The 16,824-nt window shown below is 35.9% G+C and overlaps 1 protein-coding gene across 4 annotated transcripts in view; it reads right to left on the bottom strand.

Moving 5' to 3' along the window:
- The window catches only part of LOC150086127 (small glutamine-rich tetratricopeptide repeat-containing protein beta-like), a 376,857-nt gene that overhangs the window by 239,195 nt on the left and 120,838 nt on the right, over positions 1-16,824 (bottom strand). For all 4 annotated transcript variants that reach the window (XM_090374421.1, XM_090374422.1, XM_090374424.1 and 1 more), the window contains exon 5: positions 16,469-16,568. In XM_090374421.1, the coding sequence (XP_090230547.1) occupies positions 16,469-16,568 (100 nt within the window). The remainder of the gene's footprint in view (positions 1-16,468; positions 16,569-16,824) is intronic.

Raw genomic sequence — 16,824 nt, 5'->3', positions numbered from 1 at the left:
GCTCGAGAAGTTTCAGTCCTGTCGTGGTCAAATATTCGGTGCAGGCTTTGGCGCCGTGAGCTGGAGCATTATCGTGATGGAGGTACCAGGTGTCCATTCTTGACTTTGGCCGCAGGTTCTTCATAGATCCAATGACTTTAGGCAGGCATTGTTCAGTATACCACTTAGCTGTGACTGTCTTCTGCGTGTCCAAAACGACACGTTCCACAATTCCACTCGATTTGAAAAATACAGCTATCATTTTCTTCTTTACAGATCGGGATTTTCTGACAATTACGGGTGTGTCGTCATCATCAAAGACCCAAACTTTGTTTTGAGCCTTGGTCGGCAGATCGTAATAGTACAGCCAAGTCTCGTCACCTGTCACGATGTTGTTCACATACCGAGATTGTCCCTTATCAAACTTTTTTAACATCTCCCGGCACCAAGTCACACGTCGTGTCATCTGCTCTTCAGTCAGTTGATGCGGCACCCAGAGAGAACAAAGTTTCTTCAGGTGCAAATGATCTTGCAGAATCGAACGAATTGCTGGTGCATTTAGGCCCAAAGTATCCTCTATCTGTTGGTAGGTCACTCGCCTGTTTTCGCCAAGCATTTTCCTCACAGCAGTAACGTTTTCCTCCGTAACTGACGTTCGTGGCCTTCCCGGCCTCTCAGAATCCTCCAGAGTGAAATTTCCCCTTTGGAATTCTCTATACCACCTGAATATCGTTGTACGATGTGGACAATCATCATCTAGTGCAAGAGTCATTTCTTCTAAGCACTGGTCTATGGATAAACCACGCACGAAATTATACCGCAAAACTGTCCTTATCTCATTTCGTGACCACGATGCCATCGCAAGCACTTTACACTCTCACTACTAATGAATAACTGAGCCCATCGACTTGGCGCGGCGGCTACTATGCATGTATGAACATGTCTCAACATGCAGCAACAAGCAGCTTCCTGTGATTCATTGTTGCGTCATATTGCAAAACTTTCCTAGTACCCTTTGTATGTATCCTAGTAATAATCCATAACCCCAACTGACCAGTATTACCAACAATACCAACACACCACCCACTGCATACCTCTCTGGCACGTAAGGCATGCAGTTAGGGCTGGCTGCACCTCAACCAAAAATTAATAGTAAGTCGCAGTTCCTGGAGTGCAGTGCAGAAAGAAAGAAAGAAAGAAAGAAATTGAATAAGTGAAATGAATGCCTGAATGAATGAAAGTATGCATGTTAAAGCGAGAGAACAATTAACCCATGTTTTTAGTATCATTTATGTCTAGTTCTTAAGTAATTACTAATCCTAAATTAATTTTAATTTAATCTCATTTTGCATATTATTACATTTAAGTTACACTACATACCACTGCATCCCCCCCCGTGTGTTTGTGAAAGATGAAAGCAAGGGGGGAAAAATTAACATATCAGAAAAAAAATTTAATTCTCTCTCTCTCTCTCTCCTACCCCTCTCCTCACCAGATAGACTGATGAGCATATGGACTCACTATGGCCCCATGCTCTTCCAGGCAGACACAAGGCCATGGCTACTTAGCAGGAGTGGTGTGGAGTGCTGACACTGGTCAGTACAGTTTAAACCCTTGTCAGTGTCTATGTTAGAGTATCAGCAGGTGCGCCAACATGGGAATCTCTTTCACACCAAGCTTTTATTCCTATCACCTCAGGTGGAAACTGCCTCCTTTGCCTGATGGGTCACCCCACTGCCAACTTTAAACTCCCACCCATAGGGCACGATGGACTTCTTTTTTCTGGGGTCCCCTTCCTGTCCCCCACTTTCATTTAAGTGGGCACCTCCACTACTACCCACCCTCAATCCTTCTACCACTTTACTCACCCTACTCCCTATCTCCCCACTATTTCTTCCTAATTTTTTTCTTTCTTTCTTTCTTTTTTTTTTTTTTTTTTTTTTGTACTGGACTCTCCCTACCTTGGCTACCTCAGGGTTTGCCCTGCCAGTGCTTCACAGTGCCCGGCCTGCCTTCTTATGGCACTGGGCAGTAAACTAGAGGTTTTTGTCTGAAAACACAAGCATCTAAGCCGAGGCCACATGAAAAACACAACCAACATAACCCACACTAATACTACACGAACAAGCACTAACCTACATACAATCTCTGTAAAGACAGTCTGAATAAATTTAAAGGTCAAATGGATAGTTACCTGTGCGAAAAGGAAAGCATATACACGCAACCCCCATATAACACAGTACTTCTATAACACAGTTTCACTCTAACATGACTGATAAATTGCGAAAATCTTCGCAAAACATAGTACTTATATAACACAGTTTTGCTCTAACATGGTTAGAGAATTGTGGCAAACCTCGCATAACACGGGAATATTCAGATTTTTGTGTGGGGAAAACACAACTATTATGTTGGATGTAATTTTTCAACACTTCCATTCTTTTTTGTGAATCCCTGCTGTTGACTCGCTAGTTGTGATGCAAAAAAATTACTGGGAAATCCCTTATTTAATTTTATTTTTTTTCAGAACATTAGCATTAGCAAGGGCACATGATGCAAGAAAGAAAGCTTATATAGCATCAGCCAAAAAAAATAAAAACCCTTATTTCACCCATCCCCTTGCTCCAAATGTTTGTCAAGTTCTGCCTTGAATCTACTTAAGCTATCAACTTCTACAATGACAGATGAAGTTTGTTCCAGCAATCAACAACCTGCTGGCTAAAGGCAAACTTACGCACATCTATTCTACAACCGTCTTTCCTCAATTTGAATTTATGCCCTCTCAGGTGATTATTCTGAGCAAGAGGAAGAATCCCATCAGCATTGAGCATGCTTAAACCAGTCAAGGCTTTATACACCTCAATCAGATCACCTCACAGGTGCCTAGTCTCCAGACACGGTAATTTGCAAAACTTAAGCCTTTCTTCGTAAGAGCAACCCCTTGTTCTGTTCACTAATCTTGTTGCCCTTCTCTGTATTCATTCCAACAGCTCTACATCCTTCTTAAATGAGGCCTCCAGACCTGTATACAGTACTCAAGGTGTGGACTGACCATTGCCTTATACAAGGGGATAATCACCTCCTTATCCCTGCTAGAAAAATTCCTGTATATCATTGACAAGACACCATGAGCTACTCTTGCAGCCCATCTGCACTGCTCAGAGAACCTCATATCTGCCTGCACAATTACCCCCAGGTCCTTTTCATTCTCTACTACTGTCTGTGTAGTACCACAGAGTTGATACTTTGCTCTGGGGTTGCCATTTCCCATATGTAGTACTTTACATTTGTCAATGTTAAACTTCATTTGCCACCTCTCAGCCCATCTGCTCAACTTTTCTAGATCCTGTTGTAGCAGTGTACTGTCATTAGTGTCGTTAACAACCCTGCCAACTTTCGTATAGTCTGCAAACTTGGACATCAAGCCTGATATACCATCATCAATATCATTTATAAATACAGAAAACAACAATGGACCCAACACTGAGGGACTCCACTAATAACATTATTCCACGAAGAGCAGTGTCCATTGATTACCACTCTGTCTTTTCCAACTCAACCATCCCTTTATCCATAGCAGCAATTTGCCTCCAATGCCACACTTCTCCAATTTGTGCAGCAGTCTTCCATGTGCAACAGTATCAAAGGTCTTTCTAAGATCCAAATATATGATATCAAAATTATTCTTTGCATCCAGTTCCTTTGTGACTACATCATAATGTCCAATCAAATTAGTCAGACAAGACTTCCCCTTAACAAATCCATGCTGTGTCCGAGCTATAACTGAAGCCTTGTCTAGATGATCCTGCAATGCTTCTTTAACCAGTGCCGCCATTAATTTCCCTGGAACAGAAGTTAAACTAACAGGTCTGCAATTACCTGTGTCTCCCTTTGATCCTCCTTTGTGCATTGGGGTCACGTTTGCCCATCTTCAGTCCATGGGCACCTCCCCTGAGTCCAGGGAAGCTCTCATAATTATAGCTAAGGGTTTGCTTACTTCCTTTGCATCCTCCTTTAATATAACTGGATAGATTCCATCCACCCCAGGTGCCTTTCTTATGTTTATTTTCAACAATTCTCCTCCACTTTACTCTCAGTTATTACAAGGTTATCTAGCTTACTGCCAGAGTTGAATACACCTCTGGCATTCCCCTTCCTGAATAACTCCTTATGTGTGGATATAGATGCAAAATATTCATTTAGTTTGTTAGCTACCTGAGCAGGATCATCAACAATCTGATTCATCCCCTTCCTTCTAGAGTTTACATAAGTAAAGAACTCTTTGCATCCTTTGCCAAAGATTTCTCGTAATCTGCCTTCACCTGCCTAACCTCCTTTGTAACACGGTTACAGACCAGCTTATATCTATCATAGGCTTCTGTCACATGTTAATTTATATGTATCCCATGCATTTTTCTTCTCTGTCACGTCTAATAAGTTCATCTGAAATCCATTTAGGTCTGAATCTTGAACAATATTTCTTTGTTGGCATGAAAAGCCTAGTAGCTTCCAAGATTAATTCTTTGAATGCTTCCCATTTTGAATTTGCTGTTGGTAACATCATCAGTTGGTCCCACCGTATAGAATTTAAATATTGTCTCAGACCACCATAATCACCTTTACGATAGTAAATTTTGTTGGGAAATCCCTGTGTTAGGTTCTGTACTATTGAACTTGTGCTCGTTTCAGACCATAAAAAATTGCGACTTTGAGGTGTGCAGTTCATGACTTTTAAGGTTTTTGTAAGACTATTTTGGCTTTTATTTAATTGTTTATAATTTTTCTGAGTATGTATTACTAAACTTTGTTCTTAAGAACCATATTGGAATAATTTCTTTGTTGTGAATTAAATTCCAGCTCTAAATTATGCCTATGGAAAGTAAAACAGCACAGCTCAAAAGAAACTTTATTTCTCTAGAATTAAAGATACAAATTTTGGATTGTCTTTAAAAGGGAAAAAGGTATCATACATTTCAAAAAGTTTAAATTTAAATGAAGTAACATTCTGGACCATAAATAAAAAAGAGGATCTTGCAAGATCTTTCATTTCCACAAATATGACAGCTGGTCCCTGAGCAATGTATTAAAGTACCAATACTTTAGAAAATGGAAAAAGCACCCAGTATTTAAACTGACGATTGCAGTAAAAAACAGATCCCATTACACGGCAATGTAATTAAACAAAAGGCACTAAAAATTTATAACCATTTAAAAGAAAACGGAGAATCTTCTGTTAACTCGGAGTTTGCAACCAGTAAAGGTTGGTTTGAGTGATTAAAAACACTTCTCACTACATAATACAAGAATTCAAGAGGAAAGTGCAACGGCTGATAATAAAGCTGCCAAAAAGTATGCAGAGGAATTTCAAAAAATTATTGAAGAGCACTTATACACATCACATCAAGTTTTCAATGCCAATGAGACAGGTCTTTGGTAGACAAAAATGCCCATCAGAAAGTTTATTTCAAAAAAAGAGAAAACTGCACCAGGTTTTAAGGCATCAGGAGACTACATAATAAAACCTATGCTAGTTTATAGATCCTCTACTCCTCGTGCAATGAAAGCTGTAAATAAAAATGCATTATCCGATATATTGGAAAGCAAATAAAGTTTACACTTAAAAAGTTACAAAGATCTATCAGGCAAAAGCACACAAACCCAGATTACTGATTTTTTTAAAAAGAGCAGAAGATACACAAAATCTAGATACTGCAGATATTTTGCAACAGAAAAAATGTTCTCGTTTGATTGTGCTTTAGCAGTGATGAAGAGGAAGAAAATTAAATGAATGTATATTATGTGACATATGTATCACAGTTTGTAAGATATTTGTTAAGTTATTACTATTTTTAATAAAAATTAAGTTCCCGACAGTTATAAAAAAATGGTGTATTTTTGTTAGCTTTTGGAATGGAATACCCCCCCCCCTTTTTTTACTGGTTCTTAGTCCCATTTTGTACTACACGAAATTTTATAGGAACTTAACTATCATGTTATACGAGGGTTACCAGTAATTTGCATTTTCTTATCTACTTGTTTTTTTTTTTTTTTTTTTTGCCAATGCACCTAAAGCCTGTACTGGCAAAAAAAAAAAAAAACCAAACACTAGCAGCAAAAGCCTGTGGCTTGCACCATACGGTGAATATTATTACTATAAACATATTTTTCAACTTAATTTTCTGAAAGCAATTATTGATTTTACTGACAAATTCTTGATAATTTTTTCAAATTCTTTCTTCACTCGCCAGCTACATTTATTTGGAAACAAATTTGGTTATTTTCCTTGAAGTATTTTTATAGTCTTGTTTGAATCTATCCATGAATCTCCCTTGTATCAGGCCACACCTTGAGTACTGTATACAGGTCTGGAGGCCACATTTTAGGAAGGATGAAGTGTTGCTAGAATGAGTAAAGAGAAGGGCAACAAGATTGGTGAGCAGAACAAAGAGGGTCCCCCTTACCAAGAAATGCTTAAGTTCTGCAAATTGCAATGACTGGAGACTAGGCACCTGCAAGGTGATCTGATTGAGGTTTGAAGGCCTTGAATGGCTTGAGCAAGCTCAATGCTGATGGGATTCTTCCTCTTGCTCAGATTATGCACACAAGGGGGCATAAATTCAAATTAAGGAAAGACAGTTGTAGAATAGATGTGCAGAAATTTGCCTTTAACCAGCGGGTGGCTGATTGCCGGAACAAACTTCCATCTGTTGTTGTGGAAGTTGATAGCATATGGGTAAGTGCAAAAGCATTAATTAACGTAGCTATCAACCAACGTAGTTAAGTTAAATTGGCATCATTTTGATTATATCTCATATTGTGAATACCTTCACAACGAGTTGCCATGGTATTGTACTACCTCGAATAAGTAACACTTTGCCAATGGAGAAGACTACCGTTACTTATTCTCAGTGGTGGTATATACCACCACTCAGACGGCACTGTTTCAAACCTTGTTGGCTCTTCATCCGTCGAGAATAAGTAACAGTAGTCTTCTTCATTGGAGAAGTGTTACTTATTAGAGGTAGTACAATACCATGGAAACTCGTGACGGTATTCACAATATGAGATATGGTCAAAACAATGCCAATTTAACTTAACTACTTTTGTAGATTGCTACTTAATTGATGCTTTTGCACTTACCCATAGGTTAGTCATTCTATCTCGTAGCATGAGGCTTTTGCCCTTAAATATTTTATAGTTTGGAAGTTGATAGCTTAAAAAAATCTAAGGAAGTACTGGACAAATTTTTTGGAGTGAATTGATGGATAAAATGGGAAGTTTTTTGGTTTTTTTTTTGGCTGATGCTGGTATAAGCTTGCTTTCTTGCATCATATGCCTCTACTAATGCCAATGAAACTTCTAGTGCATTTGAAATTCAAAATTACATCAAATTCTTTTGCTGCTATTGTACCCAACCTTTCAAATTCTTATTACAGACAGCGAAGCCATTTTATGAGACAATCTAAAAGCTGTATATATAAAATTTTTAATTTTCTTAATTTTTTCTTTAATCCTTTTTGTTGTTACTACTCCAACAAGCAATCAAAAAAAAAAAAAAAAAAAAAAGAAATGTGTGGGTGTTTAATTCTGTACTTGTGTAAACCATCAGAAATAGACTTTTGTCACAATTTAGGCATTTTCTCTGAAGATGGTACATAACCACTAGAGGCATTTATATTTGTTTTGTTCTTTCTTTCTCTCTGTGGATTTTCTTGTGCTGAATTCTCTTCATTTGAGACATTTTGATTTCATATAAATCAGAAACTATTCGAAATTCAATTAAATTATTGTATTTTTGTTTTATTAAATCAAATATGAAACCGACACACACACATCATTCTCTTTTCCAACATCTCTTGAGTATCTGAAATATTGCTTCAATGTTTCTTCTAATTTTGCATATACATTTGCAGAATTAATTGCCAATTTTAATGGAACTGCAAATAAATTAGAATTTTAATTCAGTAATATGGGTTCAGTGCTGGGCCCATAATCTGAATTCTACGATAAATTATTAATTGGTAAAGAAGTGATGGCAGCAGCACCATCATATCTACTGTTGAATTTTATTTGTAATAATATAAAAAACCCATAAAAATTAATGAAATTATGCTTGCAACCTGCAGGTGTCTTAAACACCAGAGGCGATATCAGAGTTATAATGCATGTTTTCTAAAAATACAAATGATATATCTTTTACAATAAGAGCCTTACCAAATAATAAAAAAAAAAAAAAAAAAAAAAAAACAGTACAGTATAACATCAGTTATCCGGAATAATTGATATCACACCTCTTCTGGATAGCCAAATTTTCCGGATAATCGAACCAAAAAATTTTCCAGACAATTTTTTCCGGTAAAATTAAATTTATTTAATTTTACTGGAAAATAAATAAGATTCATAATCATAATAAGATTAAATAAATTTAATATTACCTTACAATTAAATTAAATAAAAATATTATACACCAATATCGGAAAACAGAAACATCCATCCAGGCAGTTTTATGATTTTTATACAAAACAGGAAAATTAGAAATATTTTTAAATACTCTCAGTTTTTTCGACTTACTGATAATGAGCACGGACAATTTGTGCATCCCAGTAGCTGTTGTTGTTATTATTTGGTGTTTAGGAGCATTAGCAGCTAAGGCCATATTGCTCCGGGGATATGCAGTGGTCATTCCCTGACCTTTCCGCATCTTCCGTATTTGGTGGGCACGGGATCGAACCCCAGTCTAATCAAGAAACGTGTGCTATGCACTGCTGCTCCTGCCCACCTGGCTACGGAGGCACCCATCCCAGTAGAATTTGCACACATAGCAATTGTAACTCACTCTTTTCTCATCTTAAAACTTGGTGCATGCATTTCTCTTTTAGTGGTTAGGGTTTTTCTTGGTGATGCTTTCCATAAGCTGGTCTCATCAGCATTATGTTTTCTTTCTCATAATTTACTATAACTGAACCAAACTTACTTTTCAAAGGATATCGCTACCGATTCAATTGCAGAAAGTTTCTCGCCTTCAATATCTATCTAGTTCACATATACAGTGTCTCAGTTTTTCAGCCAAACTGTGCTTGCCTTCTTAAAATCTTCATTACCTCTTAATTTTCAATTAAAATCCAATGCTTTTTCACACAACATTGGGCCAGACACTGGTTCACCTAAACTTCGTTCTGAAGGAAACAAAAAAAAAAAAAAAAAAAAAAAAATAGTGAGTCACTCTCTAAAGCAGCATTTTCAGGTTTCAACATCGTATTTTTTTCTGCTAGATCCTCCTTCAACTATCCATAATCGACACAAATTCTGTTATGCATTGTAATTTTTCTTGATGTCGTAAATTGTTGAAGTCCACATTAAACTCTTTGGAGAGTTTCCTAAGTTTTCACCTTTTCTAATTTTATTAATAATTTCCGTTTTTTGTTTCAATGTTAAAACTACACTTTTATTTTCGTTCACATTTTACAGTAAAAAATTGAGAAAAATAATAAATCACAGTTAGGCCGATATTACTCTTACTGAATCTGGAGCTCAACTAATCTGAAATTCACTCATGGTTTCCGAGAAAACCCAGTAGTCTCTTTGATATTTTTCTAAAGCACATAGAATTCTAGAAGTCACAACCATAAAACAATAAAAACAATTTGCAGTTTTTGGTTTATTGCCCTTTTTGTTTATACAATTTGTTATAAACAGGTAGTAAACTCTATCTTTTGCTTATTATAATCAAAAGTAAATTTGCAAAAGTGATCACTATAACCGGAGTTCACTGTACTACCGTTAATAAAAAAAAGATCAGCCTTTCAAATTATTCCAAATAACCGACATTCTACTGTAGTTCTTAAAACTGTGTTGTTAACCTTAACCAACACAGACAAAAAAAAAAAAAAAAAACGACTTTTCACCTTTAACAATTAATGTGCAATTGGCAATGTTCTAGTCACCTGGCCGGTTTCATGGCTAAACTACTTTTAGATAGGATATCTCAAAAAATTTTTCGGCCGAGAGTTCTGAGGAGCATCAGGGGCATTCCTTGTCAAATCAAGCATATCATATACACTGTTTCCTCTGCATTTAAAAAACTAGGTTTTTCTCCTTTGCTCTTGATATTACATTTCTTCTAAACAGTTACTGATTCTGTAAATCACAAATCATGGAGTGTTTTTCCACACATCTGGGGGTGATGCCCCAAAATTTTCACGTAATCCAGCAATAGTGGTAGGCAACCTAATCCTCTCATATTAACCATTAATCAATGATTAAAAATCTGATAATTTTTACCTTCCTAAATATAGTCAAACTTTTACTGCAATAGTTTCTAAAGTTATCTTTTACACTTATACATAAATTGCATGCAAGAACCTGTCAGGTGACCCACCACCATATCTAAAACTATTTGGCTTTTTTGCTTGAAAAATAGAAATGAGCAGTGCAGATGCTGTGTTTTTTTTTTAAAGTTTCAGGTTACTTGTTTTACTTCTCCCACTAGTTCAATTAACATTGGGTCTTACCCTTGTTGGTTTTGAAAGATTTATTATTTCCACAGAGTAAAGGAATTCAGAAAAGCTTTTGATACTGTTGCACATGGAAGCCTGCTGTACACATTGGAGCGGTATGGCATTAAAGGCAAGTTGCTACAATGGACAAAGTGATGGTTGAGTGGGAGACAACAGAGAGTGGTAATCAACGGACAATGCTCTTCGTGGACTAATGTTATTAGTGGAGTTCCTCAGGGTTCGATGCTGGGCCCATTGTTGTTTTGTGTATTCATCAATGATATTTGATGAATACACAAATTTTTGATGAATGATATCTGAAACTTAACACTGACAAATGCAAAGTACTGCATATGGGTAGCAGTAACCCAAGAGAAATGTACAAACAGTGTGGTACACCACTGTTGGAAGGTGGAGAGTGAAAAAGAGCTGGGGGTGCAGTCAGATATGAAGTTCGCTCAGCAGTGCAGAGGGGCTGCCAGAGCATGTCATGGAGTCTTGTCAATGATACATAGGAAATTTTCTAGAAGGGACAGGGAGGTGATTATCCCATTGTAAGAGGCAATGGTCAGGCCACACCTCGAGTACTGTGTACAGATCTGGAGTGTGTACAGATCTGGAGGCCTCATTTTAGGAAGGATGTTGAGTTGCTAGAACAAGTACAAAGAAGGACAACAAGATTGGTGAGGAGAAAGGGGTGCTCTTACCAAGAAAGACTTAAGTTCTGAAAATTGCAGCATCTGGAGACTAGGCACGTGCGAGGTGATCTGATTGAGGCATATAAGGCCTTCAACAGGTTGAGCAAGCTTAATGCTGATTGGATTCTTCCTCTTGCACAGATTAAGACCCTGAAGGGACAGAGATTCAAATTGAGGAAAGACAGTTGTAGAAGAGATGTGCGGAAATTTACCTTTAGCCAGCTGGTAGTTGATTGGTGGAACAGACTTCCATCTCTTTTGTTGTGGAAGTCAATAGCTTAAATAAATTTAAAGCTGAGCCAGACAGTCATTTGGAGTGAATGGATGGGTGAAATGGGAGATTTTTTTTTTTTTTTTTTTGGCTGATGCTGCATAAGCTTGCTTCCTTGCATCATATGCCTCAACTAATGCTAAAGACAATAAAATGAAACCAACATTCTATCCAGATGGCTACCACACTGCAGGAATCAAGATAAGCACTTTCATCTTTTGCTTGCTGTGAAGTGCACCAAATTATAAATAAACCCAAAAATGGAAGTAACTAATAGGACAAAATATACGTTTTTTTTTTTTTTATAGTATTTATATACATAAGTAGAAATATGTGCATACACACATGCATGTTTGAAATTGTGTACTTAACAGTCTTTTTAAACTGGAAATTAAAGAGAATAAGAGATTGATATTTCTATTATATTGAAAACATTCTTTTGAAATTTTCAGCAAAATGTAAAACACATAAAGTAAAGTGCAGCCATTATCAACCCACTGCAGGATGGAAGCCTCCTCAACAATTCATGCTGAGGGAAATGGACCATAATCTGCCACGCTGGTCCAGTGCGGGTTGGCAGATCGACCGTATTCAGCAGTCAGGGGCTTGAACCCCGGTCTACTCAGAGCGTGTGCTACTGCACTCCCGCTCCTGCCCACTCGGCTACGGAGGAGCATGTTTTAAAATCTTTAAATTTTTATTAAAACTTAAAAATTATACACAATAAGTATTGCAATCATTAAGAAAAGACAAAATACTGAGAATGTTTAAGCAGAATTCAAAAAAGGCTAAAACATTTCCCAAAAATTAAAAAGAAAGTTGGACACCTGTCAGGTGACCTGCCACCATTTTTGCTACATTCTGGGTGCCACAAGTGGCACGTTAAAGTCCTGGAATATTTCTTAATCATCCAACTCTTACAAACTCTATCCTTTACCCCCCCCCCCACTCTATCACACAAACATTCAGTTTCTACTGTGTGCTTTTTCTAAAGACATTCCCACAGGCACTGTTCTGAATTAGAATCTTTAACTACACCCCTCATTCAAACCAATCCAAACATATGCCTCAGTTCCACTCCAAACTAATTTTTCTTCTTTTCTTCCTCATTTATTTCATCCATATCTGTTCTTTGTAATAAATTTCCTTGATACCTATTGCCTGAAATTTAAAATCTACAGAAATTGAAGCTGAATGTCAACAAATATTTTTTGTTTTCACAACCATCAACCCACAAAGTTTGTGTTGCTAGGGAAATGATTAAGAAAAATAAATAAATACAATAGAATTCATATAGCTAGGATTTGAGACATACTTGTAAAAATTCCTGCCATTTACACTTTTAGATTAAACTGGAAAAAAAATAATTCTCAATTGCACTGGTGGTATCTACCAGACTCAAGGAGCTGCTTCTTTGCTTGTAATTTTAACAATCTTAGTCAGATAGTTTGGGTATCTAGGTAATTTCCTTAGCACTGAAGCTTGAACTATCAGTATACTTTGCATTTTTGAAGTGTTTATTTTGCTCTTGTTAGAAGTAGTGTGGGGCACACTGCACCTGACCAGCATTCAAAAAATTTTTAGTATTTTTCTGAGACTTGTTTTTGGAACTAAGAGTATTTTTTAGTTTTGAAATAAATAAAAGTTTATTTTGAATTATTTTTTATTCCTAATAATTATGACTAATAACAAACTGCTGCCATATGGTGAAATTTGACACTTGATGGAAGAGTCCTTTCTAGATGACTGTTGTGATAAAATATTATCTTCTAACATTGATGTGTAAGGTGCGAGGAAATTGTATTTCACTGAAGATATTTTTCAATATATTATGGTCAATACAAATACAGTAAACCCTCAATTTTACGGATGAAAAGAAATTCGATCAGCATCAGAATACCACTACATAGTTACAGTAAATTATCTTCTACTTATTTTGTATCAACCAATAAAGTAAAGGTAAATAAAGGTTTTTGTTTTTTTATTGTTTAACTTTATTTCAACAATTCTAACACACACATGTGCATGCACGCACAGTGACAAGAAAGGTTCTTGAACTGGTGTTGTCATGTTATGTTTTTGAAAATAAATGGAAGTGCATGTTGCAGTTCAAACTTCTTCCAGCAGATAATGGTACAGAGATTGTCCAATAGGCTGAAGGTTGCAAGTAACAACTAGTTTCATTAGTAGTCTTAACATTCTGTGTCACAATCATGCAATGGAGCAATGAACAAATATCAAATTTTGCCTTAAACTGGAAAAATCTGCAAGAGAACCAACATATCACTTTGCTTATTGGAGGCTTGAAGTAGTGAAACTCATGTTTAGTCTCTAGAGCAAAGTTTCCGGCACCCCCCCTCCCCCCATACTTCTCCTTCAACCCATGCACAGTACTAAGTGCTATAGGTTTTGATACCTTTCGTGTTTGGGGTTTTCGTAAAAAAAATAAAATAAAATGTGAAAACTGTTTATGGAGATGAAACATTAAGTCGTACCAGGGTGGGTGTTTGAATGGTATAAGTGGTTCAAAGTTGGACATAAGGATGTCCATGATGACCAAAGGAGTGGTGCCCGTCAGCCTCTCAAAAGGAGGACAGAGTTGCAAAAGTTCGGGAAATTGTGGTAAGAGATAGTCATTTGACCCTCAGAATGATGGCTGATAGGTTGGATATGAACAAGGAAGGTCTATATGAAATTTGTGTTGCACAGCTTTACAGATGAGCAAAAGCAACGATGAGTGTCACCATACAAAGACTTCGTCCAGACTTGTTAAGACAATCCTAATTTCCTTGACTCGGTAGAGATGAGTGTTGGGCATTTCAGTATGAGCTAGAAATGAAGCACCAGAGCATGCAGTGAACTTTAAAATCATCACCAAAGCTCAAAAAGTTGTTTACAGACATCCCAGATCAAAACGATTCTAATCATGTTTTTCAACAAATGGCGTGATCACAAGGAATTTGTATTGAAGGGAAAATTGCTGCATTTTACAAATGTGCTTTAGACTATTGAAGCACATTTCCCGGGCAATGTTACAACTTCAAGAGAAATGCACCTGGTTCTTGGTGCATGACAATACCCCTGCCCTTTCCACATCTGTAGTGAAGACCATTTCTGATGACATATAGAATTTACAAATCAACCATCCAATCTTCTCTCCCAACCTATCAGTAGCAGACTCCTCCTTTCCCAAGAAGAAAATTGTCCTCAGGATGTTGAAGATATAAAGAAAAACTTAACTACCAAACTGAACTTCATCTATTTGGACACAGTCACTGATTCTTTTCAGAAACTTTGAGAATGATGTAAGAAATGCATTCAACTAGGTGGTGATTACTTTCAATAAAAATAAAACAATTTTTTAGCTTCTTCAACTTTTCTATTTTTTTATTGCACCACTCTGGGAACTTTATTGCTACACCTTGTAAGCATACACAGAATATTACTGAAATTTTCAATTATGTGGAGTACAAATGGTCTCAAAAAAAAAAAAAAATAAATAAATAAATAAATAAAAGAAATAAAACTTTCGATTTAATAGACATCCTGTCCCCACCAGACCATAAAATCAATGGCTTACCTAAGAAGAAAAAAACTGATACAAGGTGACTTATCCTTTAACACAAAAGGAACTGTATAAGGAAATGGCATTAAATTTAACATACTTTTCAAGGATCATGGAATCTGGTAAGGAAGTTGTCACTAATCTGTTTGCTTCAGATGGCATAGGAAGCAGTATTTTTCATGAGACTTTTTGGGTTAAGATTTGATTGTACTTCTACTAGTATTTTTACCAGCTTTTAGAAGTTTTCTGACAAATCCCACAGAAATTCAAGCCTCACCACAATCAAATAGCTGGTTCAACTATTTCTTCATATTGTTTGTATATTTTAACTTTTCAAATTTTAAACTTTCATAATTTTTAATATACACCATTACAAACATTATAAGTAATCAAGTCTTTGTTATGCTCACCAAATAAAATTCATAAGAATGTTTTTAAACATTTTTCTAATGTTAAATTTTAAAACTACTTATGTAGTTTTATCAAAAATATGAAAATATGTTCTTATGATTAATTACATAAACATGGCATAATATACATATACTGTGACTTACCTTATGTCAAAAAAGTTCACAAAAAAATAGAAAACAATAAAAGTAGTAAGTTAATAACTTACTTTTAATGTTTTCTAATGAGTACTGGCACTTACTAACTGGATTTATTCTTTGGGTGCATTATAGGGGCAACGGTATATAAAAACTCACAAAAAGGGGCCCCCTTTGTGCTTTTTTTTTTTTGGTGTTTTAGCAAAATTCTATATTTTTGCCTATCCCCCCATATTCACAGCAATATTGCTTATTTTGGTTTATATCTGAAATTCTCCGACAGCATAACAACATACTCCAACACGGTCTTCCCACTTCATCTTCTCCAAATTGGTAAGCATCACTATCCACATAATCAGCAACTTCGCTGGTCAGCTAATGCACCAGAATGTTTCTTAGTAATGACAGTCATTTTCATAGGTGCAGAATGTTTCACTTATTCTTTAATTCAGTGGCAATCATTCAATATGGTCTACTTTCATGCCTCTGTACCATACTATATTTTCTCTTTTTACATATTAAAAGGAACAAAGTCTAACAATCTCAGAAATAATTAAATAATTATTTTTCTAGCTTTCTCAGATTATTGAGTTTAGTTTAACTGATTAATGCAGTTGACTTCTGAAACTAAATTCAAAAAATTTAAGTTATTTTTAATCAGGGCTTGAAAGGAAATAAACTATGATGTGCACCTCAAAAGCATTTTTCACATAGGGCATGGTCAATAAGGGAGAAAATTCAAATAATGGATTTGCAGGTGCTAATTGTAAAAGCTACTTACCATCATTAATAATTCTAGCAAAGATGCATTGTATATAAGCATTTATACAGAAAAAATATGGAAAGTACCAAATGAATGGTGCACTGAATGATACTTAACTTTTTTTTCTTTTCAATATTTAGAAGTCTCTTACCTATTGCAATGGTATACAGCATTCCTCCCATCTATATTAATTGCCTCTGTATAACAGTCAATAGCTTCTTGATACCTATCTGTCTTCAGTAAATTGTTACCTGAAATTTTTTTCTATCTTTTAGTAATGCAAGCATATATTAAAAAAAAAAAAAAAAAAAACTTCAGATGACACAGAAACTCTGTCTTCATTCCATTAAAAATGTATTTATTGAGATGAGTACAGTTAACAATAAAATTTATAATCGGAGTGATTTTTTAGCTTAATAGTAAATTGAAAGATTAATACAGCTAAATTGTTTGAATGCATCCATTCTTCTCCAGGCTACTAGCATAATTACCCCTTCCACACAATGG

Source organism: Mastigoproctus giganteus, chromosome 5 (genome assembly GCF_048544385.1).
Source record: "Mastigoproctus giganteus isolate SK-2022 chromosome 5, ASM4854438v1, whole genome shotgun sequence".
Taxonomy (NCBI): Eukaryota; Metazoa; Arthropoda; class Arachnida; order Uropygi; family Thelyphonidae; genus Mastigoproctus; species Mastigoproctus giganteus.
Note: the sequence above shows the minus strand (reverse complement) of the source record. Positions and strands in the feature narration are given on the sequence as shown.